This window comes from Macrosteles quadrilineatus, unplaced genomic scaffold (assembly GCF_028750875.1).
Source record: "Macrosteles quadrilineatus isolate MER2022 unplaced genomic scaffold, UCM_ALF_1.0 Scaffold_5__1_contigs__length_97177068, whole genome shotgun sequence".
NCBI lineage: Eukaryota > Metazoa > Arthropoda > Insecta > Hemiptera > Cicadellidae > Macrosteles > Macrosteles quadrilineatus.
Genome location: NW_026542598.1, coordinates 52575566 through 52587165, shown reverse-complemented (window position 1 = coordinate 52587165; position 11600 = coordinate 52575566). Strand labels below are relative to the sequence as shown.

The window sequence follows — 11600 nt, the reverse complement described above, 5'->3', positions numbered from 1 at the left end:
TGAAAGTGTTGTTTAAGCTTCAGTAGGTAGCCAATGTGATTTTGGGAATAGGCATGAGCTTTTTAGGGCTAGAAACTGGGTCCAGCTGTGTTTAGTCATTCGACTGGCGAAACTCAGATCTTACTCAGTTTAACAGCTACACAGACGACCTCGCTCAATTCTACATTATATATAAATTTAGTCTGAACGTACACAAAGGTCTTATGTGTAATTTTGTTTAATTATCAAAATTACATTGTTTTATCAATATTTAATTTTACAACACAATAACTATTTTTCGACAGTAACTCCTAAGTTGTGTTAATTTACCTTAGTGAAGAACATACAGCTAATTAATGTAGGATATATTGTACAATTTTATAATTAGAGGTGTGAACCGGCTTAAAATATAATTCTCGAAATGAGCACTCAATTAAACAGACAAGGTCGAAAGTTACAACAAAAGGAAAGTATCTAAATTAATTCCAGTTTAAAGTTGCAAAGTTAATTTCAAAAGTTTCTTCACCAGTGGATTTGAAAACACCGAAGTAGGTGATGTTTAATTTTCTGGGTATTGTTTTTATTTGGGTCAAACAATCTAGATAGCATTTTTTAGTTTCTATTTAGTACCTATTTACTGAACGCATTAAATTAATTCATCTAATAACGAGTAGATTAACCTGTGCATTCTAGAAAAGGATCGAAACGTAATAAATCAAGTTTGAACGTATTTTAGCGGTAAATATATGCGTTGCAGAAATATTTAACGCTTGCACTGTACTATGTACTGTAGCAATATACTCAAAACTTTATAGGTTTTTACTGAATTATTTGTTAATAGTAGTTTGCGTACACTACTTTATCTAAGACCGGTTTTTAATTACTTAAAATAATCACTACCTACTCAAAACTTCTAAGAGAGGTTATGTTTTTGTTCATAATCTCTTATTGCCACTGACAAGTGATGCAACGACTCATTGTACCAATCACTAATTGCACCAATCGTTAACAATTAAATTGGTAAACAGCTGATTAGTTGAAGTTCAAAGCATTGCAATTTTACTTCTCTCTCAATCCTTGAACCTCATTGGTCCGTTACCCGTGTTGTTAAGTAAACAACACATATGCTGTTATGTAAGTAAACAATGCTGTTATGAGAAACCTTTTTAATTCTAAGAACTGAACTGAAACGGCTACTTTAAAAAGCAGTCGTAAGTAATTATGACTAGTGATTGTTAGTACTAAGGATTTGTCCCTAAGCTAAAGGTATTGCTAAAGGTAAAGACACTAGTCAAATTGCAACATTGAAGCTCGCTTTCCATTCTAGGCAACAATGTTTTCATTTCTCCATTAAAATTAGGACAAGCTTTTCTTGAAACAATTATTCCAATGCCTATGTATGGTATGAGTAATTTATTTAACTTAGGCTTCCATTTAAAGTCGTGCACAAAGAAATGTTATCAACAACGTTATCAAATATAGTAACAAGGGTAGTTTTGTTTACATTTTTACCCCAGCAACTGCTGGTGTATGTAAAACAAATTCAGGATGATGAATCTTTTACATCAAAAACTGACAAAATGATTCCTCAAGATGATTATTCAAGATTTGACTGATTCTACAACCTTATATCGGGATGATCAGCCAAATAGATGGAAAGGGTAATAAATGGAATATCCAGAAAAAAATATTAAAATTCATTAACTTATGACATATTTATACAATGAATGATTAAATACAAATTTACAAGGTATAAAAAGGAGAACTATGTTTCCTATACACATTTAACACCTTTAATGTGGCGTTGATGTTGCACTTCTCTGTTACTCAATTCCCTTGAAGGATGGCTCTCACAACTGCATCAAACTTTCTAGAACAAAAAATGTCGAATTATGTTTGAATCTGTAAACCTTTCCTCTAAACCAACCACAATCATATAAAAACCCCTTACATTTGTAACGATTTCTAATATCCTTGATATTACAACTTTGATCAGCTGTCCTGGTTACTATGCAAATTTAACTTGTTTATTTGTGTTTTTCTGTAATGTTGGTTTTTACTCAAATAAAGCGTTATAATTTTTAGAGGTTTACTCATTATTTTAACAACTTATTTGAGTTTTTGCATAGTCTAGGTGCGTCTTCTGTGACCATCAGCGTCATCCTCGTTCCGTATGTCCAGCAAAAGATGTCACCTGCCATTGTTGTGGTAAAAAAGGTCACTTCTCAAAGGTATGTAAATCCAAAGCTGTCAACAGAGGTTTTAGAAGTGTCTTCTTTTTTCCGATTTGTCTGAAAATATCACAGCTAATAAATATTACTGCCGCTGGACCTGCTTGCTTGTCAAAAGCTGTTGTCTCAGCCAGAGTAAATGGTAGACATGCTAACTCTTTAATTGATACTGGTAGTTCTGATAGCTACTAAAGTCATGATTTTGTTTAAAACACAGAATTAAAGTAGTCCCTGGAAGTGGTCAGGTTTCTATGGCTATTACAACTTTGACGTCAAAAGTATTAGGCTACGTATTAGTAGACTTACATATTCAAGGTCATACGTACAATGGTTTTAAGTTGTCAATTTTGCCGCAGTTATGTGCAGATGTATTACTCGGCCATGATCTCATGAAGTATCACTCTCATGTTGACATATCTTTTGGAGGACCTAGACCACCACTTTCCATATGTAGCTTACTATCGGCTGATGATGTATCTCCAAAATTGTTCAGTAATTTAGTTCCTAATATACGACCCATTGCCACTAAGACCCGAAGATTTTCAGACGAAGACAAACAATTCATTACCTGTGAGGTACAAAACATGCTATCTGAGGGCATTATTGAAGAGACTAACTCTCCCTGGCGAGCTCAGCCACTAATCACTCTGAATGAAAACCATAAGAAACGTCTAGTTATTAACTATTCATAAACGATAAATAAATATACTTTACTTGATGCTTACCCACTACCCCCGTTTGACGACATTGTAAGTAAAGTGGCTAGCTATCCAATATTCAGTACTATTGACTTGAAATCAGCATATATCATCAAATTCCCATTTCTGCAGAAGAAAGACCTTACACAGCATTTGAAGCTGATGGTAAGCCATACCAGTTCACTAGAATCCCCTTTGGTTTCACCAACGGTGTAGCCTGTTTTCAAAGAGTGATAGACTCTATAATATTCAAAAGAAACCTTAAAGGAGTGTATATGCTTATTTAGATGATATAGGCTGACCATCTGTGGCGGCTCTCAAGCAGAACATGACGAGAATTTACAAAGGTTTCTTCAGGTAGCTAAAATGTATAATTTCACTTTGAACGATAAGAAGTCCAAGTATTCTCATAGTTCAATAAAGCTGTAAGGTTATTTGATATGTAATAAGACCATGAGACCAGATCCAGACTAAAAACGTTGTTGGAGATGCCTCCTCCCAAAGATGCGACATCTCTTAAGCGTGTTGTGGGAATGTTTGCCCATTACTCTAAGTGGATATGTAATCTTTCAGACAAAATACAAAACTTAGTCTGTTGTAAATCTTTTCTTTTGCCTCAATCTGCCTTTGAGGAACTGAAAAAGGACATTGCCAGCTCGATTATTACTACCATTGACCCAGAAAGTCCACTATTGGTAGAGACCATCGAAGTATATAACACAACTGGAACACCGGGTAGATAGAAGACGTGGGATAAAAAGCGCGTTGTTTCAGCAACCTTTGCCCACCACTATGTGGGACCCAACGCAGATATGTCAGTTCCTCAAGCCGTGCACGCAGTTGTTAATACGCTCCTCTTTTTAACTATAGAATTTCTATTTCAAATCAAAAGTAAAATTGATTTATACCATTACATTCTGCATTTAATGCAGATTTTGAATATATAAACATTATTGTACTTAATCTTTGTTATTGAAGGCTAGGAGCGAGTTAACAACTTCGCGCACTATTCGATGAATTGGCTAAAATCTGCTGGGTCTCACATGGTGGTGCGGGAAGGCTGCCTCAACGGCCCGCTTTCTTGAACAGGTACCTAGCATTCCAGTTGTGTTATAAACTTCAATGGTAGAGACTGATGCATCTGACTTTGCTGTTGCTGCAACTCTAAGTCAAAATGGGAGACCTACAGCGTTCTATTCGAGAAGTCTTTCTGACACTGAAAGAAGACACTCTGCTATTGAAAAGGAAGCAAGTACCATTGTAGAAGCTGTACGGAAATGGAAACACTTTCTTACTGGCCATCATTTCAAACTAATGACAGATCAACAAGCTCTTTCCTTTATTTTTAATATTCCAGATTCCCATTTGCATATCCGTGTAGGAATACTAGTTCATCTACTGTGATTAATTGTCTTAGTAATCTGTTTTCAATGTTTGAAATTCCAAGTTATACATCCACTCCGACAAAGAATCTTCATTTTTATCTCAAGAACTAGTATCGTTTTTACATTCTCATGGTATCGCCACAAGTAAAACAACACCTTACAATCCAGAAGGAAACGGACAAGTCAGGCGCTTCAACGGAACACTTTGGAGAACAATAATCCTTGCACTGAAGACAAAGAATTTACCAATTAGGCAGTGGGAGCGTGTTCTCCATGATGCATTGCATGCTATTAGATCTTTACTGTGTACGGCTACCAATGCAACTCCCCACGAACGCTTTTTTGTGCACTCTAGGAGATCAAGCAATGGAATTGCTTTGCCCACATGGCTAAGTTTTCCTGGACCAGCTCTACTAAAACGCCATAATCAATAAAGCAAGTACGACAAGAAAGTGGATGAAGTAGAGATTATCGAAGCTAACCCTCAGTATGCTCGTGTTTGAAATCAAAATGGACAAGAATCGAACGTGTCTCTAAAGCATTTGGCTTCTTGAGGGAATGTGAGACTTCTCATAGATGAAACTGACACTGCTATGGCTCAGACATCAAATTCTCAAGAAGGACAAGATGAGGCACAAAATGATGTACAAATAAATGAAAATCCAACCGATAATTTGGAAACAAGTGAAAGTGTACCAAATTTACCATTAACATTAACTTATCAAAGACCAATCAGGTAGAAAAGACTTCCAAAATACCTACAAGATTATGCATAATATTTTAACCAAGGGAGAATGTGATGATTTCTAATATCCTTGATATTACGCTTATTAGTTATTAGTTATTTTATTATAACTTTGATCAGCTGTCCAGGTTACTATGCAAATTTAACTTGTTTATTTGTGTTTTCTGTAATGTTGGTTTTTACTCACATAAAGCCTTAGAATTTGTAAAAGGTTTACTCATTATTTCAACAACATTTATCTTGAAAAAAAAATACATACTAGACAACAAATATCTTTAGCCAAGGTCCATTGATTTAGTGGACTTAATCATAAGAGATAAAATTTTTGACCTGATTCTTTCAATTTAGAATCTTGAATCCAACTTGGAATGCTTTTTATGTTTTATGATATTTCGTATGAAAACGGGGGTTGCAGGGGTGTTATTTAAGCACTGAAACCACTGTCTTCCCCCGAAATGTGTTACTTAGGGGAGTATTAGCAGTGTTGGGGAAGCTACTTTAAAAATGTAGCTAGCTACAACTACTGCTACATTTCCAAAAAAGTAGCTCAGCTACAGCTACAGTTCCGAAAAAGTAGCTAGCTACAACTACAGCTACAATGAAATGTAGCTACAGCTACAATTTTAGCTACTTTTCCAAAGAAGTTACTTTTTATTCCACGCACATTAGGTAAATGTAAAATTAATTGCAACTACATTTTTATTGAACAAACTTTTAAACAAAAAATGTCAGTATTGTATCTAACATTACTTGGAAAACAAATTACAGTAGAGTCCCGCAAACTCGGCAATCGATAACCCGGCAGTCTGGATAACTCGCCCATCATCTGGCTCAAAAAACTAGTGATTTTTTTAGTCCGAGTTAAACATGGACTCAAGCCAGCTCAAGTCAAACCATTCACAACTCGTACCAAGGATTTGTTGTACCATATCTGATGACTTAATACTGACTTTTAATATAAATATTAATAAAAAAAGGTGGTTAAATAGCTTAAAAATTGTATTGTTCTTATTTTTAACCCTAGTTCCCAATAACCCGGCATTTCACAAACTCGGCACCCACATTACAGCACATTACGCCGAGTTTGGGGGACTCTACTGTATTCCTAGATTGTATTTTATTTGTTGGCATTATAAACCTAACATTACAACAACAGAACCAAATAGTGGGGTGTCCCATCATATTTAGTACTTATTTTTAAATATTGCATTATTTTTAAGCATCTTATATGTAAATTTCATTAAGTTCAAAGGACATACAACCAAACTATATTTTAAAAGCTAATTTTATTTCTTTAATATAGATTCATTTATAGATGTCTTATATCAACAATTAAGACCAATAAAACTGTAAAACGATTATTTAAAAATACTTTTTTGTGTTACAGAGCCTAGCCTACTGAAATTGGAGTTTATTGCCTTTCTTAACTTTTAATGTTAAAAACAAAAACGACATTGCTATAACTTTTAACCATAGTGATAAGTTACTTGTTCTATGAATAACACTTGTTCATCCGAAATCGTCCTTTATTGTCATTATGCATAGGGCAAATTGTGCTTCAACCTAGTTGGTACAGAAAACAGTATTCAGCAACTTATCCTGAAATCGGCTTTTAATTTAAACATGTTGAAATTTGTAAAGTAAAAATAACGTAGGCCTACTTGGCTATGTAACAAGTTGGCTATAGTAGGCTTGTTCTTGCAAGGATTAAACAGATATATTCCTAATAATTGAACTTGGAACTTGGTATTCGTCTTAAACCATAGCATAGCCTAGGAATCTATATATATAAAAGACAAAGTATATATATAAAAAGCAAAGCCCTCACTGACTCACTCACTCATCACTAATGCTCTTACTTCCCATTTACCTAGGAGGCTGAAATTTGGTACACTGATTCTTTAGGCATTAAATAGGAAAACTAAGTTGTTTTTATTCTGATCTGACTCTCGGGCTCCGCCCCAGTGGCTCTGGAGTTTCCCATGTTAACCTTATGAGTACTCATATTTAAATGGAATTAAAGAATCTTAACAGCTGTTTCAATTAAACAAGTTGGTTCTGTTCTATGATGTTCAATAGCATTAAAGTTACAAGGTTTACCAACAGGGTGCAGCACTGTTATTTTTTTTTATTATTTATGACAACAGCTAATTTGCAACCAAAAGGTGAGTGAGCGTAGCGAACGAACTTCAACCAAGACGTGATTGAGCCATGCGAACGAGCTCACTTATAAAGTTAAACGGGGCAAAGCCCGCGGGTACAGCTAGTAGTCCTATACAAGCAAGAGCTGTTAGCAGGAGCAAACTATGCTATTTTTCAATGTAAGTTTCATGTTATATGGAGTTTTTTTCGTTACAATTATCATGTAGTCTAGGCATATCTTAAATCTCATCAGGTAATTTCCTCTTTGTTAATTTAGTAAACCTTTGACAAATCTTCATAATCTAACCAAGGAAGGGCTTGTGATGTTGAACCACAATCAACAGTTGAAGCAAAGGGCGATAGACCAGCTTTCTCATTATTTTAATGTTTAGTGTTGGTTTCCATTAAAACCCAAGTTGAAACACTATCGATATAATAAAGAAACTAAATTTAAATTGATTACTAATTTCCCTGTCAATCACTTGCAAGCATTCAATAGCTTCTCTTGTCACCAGTAACGTTTCAATAATGTCGTCTGCATCTAGCGATTTTATTTTATCTGACAGTAATCATAGAGTAGTAAATTAAGGAAATGAGAGCCAAAAATGTGGATAACACTCATTTAATGGCCTCCATGTCCAAACAACGTTGTAATAGGGAATGAAACGGCTGCAACCAGCTGTATGAAGCCAAGAAAGAAGGCCTAATTTTTTGAAAATCTCAGTTTGAAAGAGGTTGTTTCGTAAGGTTGAGGTTATGATAAAAATCACTATCTCAAACAATGATAATGTAGCGAGAAAAGTAGTAGAAAAATTCCGCTACAACTACTTTAAAAATGTAGCTAGCTACAGCTAAAGCCACAAAATCTTAAAAGTAGCGTAGCTACAGCTAACGCTACAAAAAAAGTAGTGCGCTACCGTAGCGTCGCTACTTGTAGCGCGCTATTTCCCAACACTTGAGTATTTGTAAAGTATAACTAATGAATGTTCAAGTTGACAGTTTATTTTAATGTACTTACTTTGATTCTATCTTATCTCCAGGTACATGGAATGGATTACACACCACATCTGTGTATGCTGCATGCAGCTTCCTAAACATCTGCAGAAAAAATAATCATTACAAACGTTGTAGGCTACATTAAACCATGGATAAAACATACTCACTAATACATTCCATCAATCTTATGGATCAGCAAAAGACAATTTCAAATTTTCCGTGTCCGGTAGCCTATATGTAGAATAAGTATTAGTAGGAAAGATCCACACAAGATTTTTTATGACGTCATGAATTTCCCACATCCCTGATGGCGTCCATGACACTGACCATGCCCCCCGGCTACGAGAGACGTCCACATCCCCGATTTGAGATGAAATGTTAGTGTCTGTGCTGGGTCTTGAACCTGAGAACAACGTGGTAGGCAAGAACTCTAGGAATTCCATTCGGCGACGGCGGCAGTTGAGAGTAGCTCTGTTTGTTGTGTCATTTGACGCACCAGGTGATCGATGTGCCGTCATCACTAGATACTATTCATAATAGGGTTTTGTAACTATTCTATGTCTATGCTATCGACTGAGACTAAAGCTTTTCCTTCTTCTTCAGGTTTTTATTTCAGTTAACTTATATTCATAAGTGGGACAAAATATTGAATAGTTATTTGATTGTTAAGCAGCTTATTAGTGTTTTTATTGGAGAGATGTTATGCAGCTTAGTACCTACGCATATTTCTTTTAATAATTTTGTAAACTTTAAGCCAAAAAAAAACTAAGAATATAATATTAGACAGTTCAGGTACAGTATTGATGAATTAGTTAAATAGTTAACCTTAGAGATTTTTTCCATTTGGTCTTAATATTTTTTTAATGAGTTAAATTACAAAAAAAGGCATAAATAAATAAATGAATGTCTTTATTATCTCTGGCACAACAGCTTTTCAGAACAACTTTCGTCACTATACTAGATATCTTGAAACTAAATCGCGGAAAAGTGTTTGCACCATTAAGTTTTAAGCTAAAAATCTTGTTTCTGGCGATATATAAAATTCCCATGGTTATTTTAATGATATTTTGATTTCACTTTTAAATCTGAAAAAAGCTTTACATTAGAAACGTTTTGGAGCAACCATTGTGATTAAGGCCTAACAGTAGGCCTATAACAGTAAAATATCAAATACACATAAGTCATTTAAAGAAGGTTATAAAAATATCCTTACATTACCAAATTTACTTACGGTTCGTATTTCATTATCCCGCAGCATGGAATTGGCTGAATCTACCACAATGATGAATTTAATTTTGGTGTTGGTTACATAACCAAATCTAAAAATATGTTAAGAAATTTTCCATGAGCTCAGAAGTTAATAAGGTTAGTTAACAGTACCTGTGGGCAAGAGAAACTTTGATTTTGAGTTGTCCCAAATCCATTTTCAACATTTTGCAATAACTTATGTATGAACCATTGGCTAAGTACATTATTGCACCAACAGTATTTAAAGTGAGCAACAATGAGAGCTACTATTTACAAAAAGGTATAAAAACACCTTCATCAATGTTAGGAACTTCTTATTTTACAAAGTTGAACTGAATTTATCAGATAATGAAACAAAATAACAAAAAATACAAGTTTCTTTTCCTCCTAACCTGTAATTCTACGGAGAGAAACATAAAAATAATTTCCTAAAGCTTAGCCGCAATGGATCTTAGCTTCAGCTCTGCGAAGATAAGATCTTATTGCTATTATATTGTATACAAAAACACAAAATGCATTGGTTCGGTTTACAAAGGATACATTTTCTGTTCTTCAGTGGAGTAGAGAAGTCCGAGGTAGAGTTCCCGCAAATCTCCGCTCACTTTACCTGGTGACGATAGCTTCTCCTCTACAATGTCTAGAGATGTGTGGACCTTGTAATGAAACTGCAACTCTTGCTCCTCCCTCAAACAAGCTATAAACTTGGGTGAATTCTGAAAAAATAGCATAGGCTCTACTTGTTTTGTTATTGGTTTAAAATCATACCTAAACAGTGTGACAAACGTAATTTTATTATTAGGCTAAGTAGTTAACATAGCCTAACCGGTGGATGACTCTCTAAAACACAAGTTTATGTTTGCTTTTTACACTTTCTTTTTGGGGTTTTTTTTTGGAGCGATTGGGGCGATTTAGGGTTGTTTCTTAACTGGGCTACGCTACTATCGATTTAAATTATCTATTAAAAATATTATTTATGGGCTAATCAATACTTTTAACTACGGTAGGCCTATATCAATTATAAATTGAAACTGTCATAACCTAACCAAACTTGTTAATAATGAAAAAATCTAATTAAGAACTACTAATCAAATTGATAGTGTTAAGTTAATCAATATTAGCGTAGCCCCGTTAAGAAACTGTAAGTTAACTTACCCAGAAAGATTGTACAAGTCCGTAAAAAATAAAGATCTTTTCAAATAAGCTGTAAGTCCTGACTCTACATGGTTTGAGCACTTACATTTGTTTAACACTAATACCGAAACCCTACCTAGGCTGACGTTAACCGAAACCCCCGGTCTGTAAGACCCCATTTGAAAAATAATGGACCCCGCTTAGACACACACAAACCGAAACCCTCGGCCTGTGAGACCCCGCGTCTGAGACGGGACGGGCATGTTATAAACAGACATCCTGTCAAGGTAACGGCACCCATGCGAAATGAACAAACAGTATATCAATAGGTAGGGGAGGAAAAGGGGGGGAGGTATTGGGGAAATGGAATCTCCCAAGTAAACAGTGTTGCCATAAGTTAATGCGTTTGTGAAAATTCCCGTGGGCTTGTCAGACCGGGGTTTCGGTATAAGTGTTAAGTTATGTCGAATATTATTGGATTGTTAAACAACTTCATGGCGTTTCTATGCCTAGTTCAACATAACATAACCTAAAAAAATAATTAGTAAAATATATGATTGTGAAAAAGATATAAACTTATACAATTTAGATGTAAATTAACACTAAAATGCGGAAGGCTGATATACTCAACTTTTTAAAATTAATTCTTACTTACTTCTTTTCCAATAACTGCAACACAAATAGCCATTTCGTCTGTTTGTTATGTTTTCGTTTCGTTTAGTTTCGTTTTCGTGGTTTCTTTCTTTTGCATTCCTCCTTTCTCATCTTTCTACTAGATTGAAGGCTTGATTTTGTAACCATGCAGCTACACCATCTTATTTAGTTCATTAAACTGAGATATTATTTTGCCGTAGATTAAACATACTAGCCTCCTATGAGTCTTCCTTCTTTTACTGTAAATGTAAATTTTGTGACTGTGTGATCGTGATGTGCTATAAATTAACCCCACCAGTTTAGGTGGTTTTAGTTTTACTCCTAAGGCAGCTACTGCAGCATACGGATATAATCTTTAAAAAATGATGAAACTATTCACAGATGTTTTGTA

At 34.8% G+C, this 11600-nt stretch overlaps 1 protein-coding gene across 1 annotated transcript; it reads right to left on the bottom strand.

The window, feature by feature from the left end:
• Positions 1-1663: 1663 nt before the first annotated feature.
• On the bottom strand, positions 1664-11287 carry LOC128995018 (trafficking protein particle complex subunit 2-like protein). Its single transcript, XM_054419884.1, has 5 exons — positions 11211-11287; positions 9965-10137; positions 9408-9495; positions 8199-8278; positions 1664-1849 (listed from the first exon to the last, which is right to left on the bottom strand). Exons 1-5 carry the CDS (start codon positions 11241-11243, stop codon positions 1807-1809), a joined length of 417 nt encoding a protein of 138 aa, XP_054275859.1. The 5' UTR covers positions 11244-11287; the 3' UTR covers positions 1664-1806.
• Between the last annotated feature and the right edge of the window lie 313 nt (positions 11288-11600).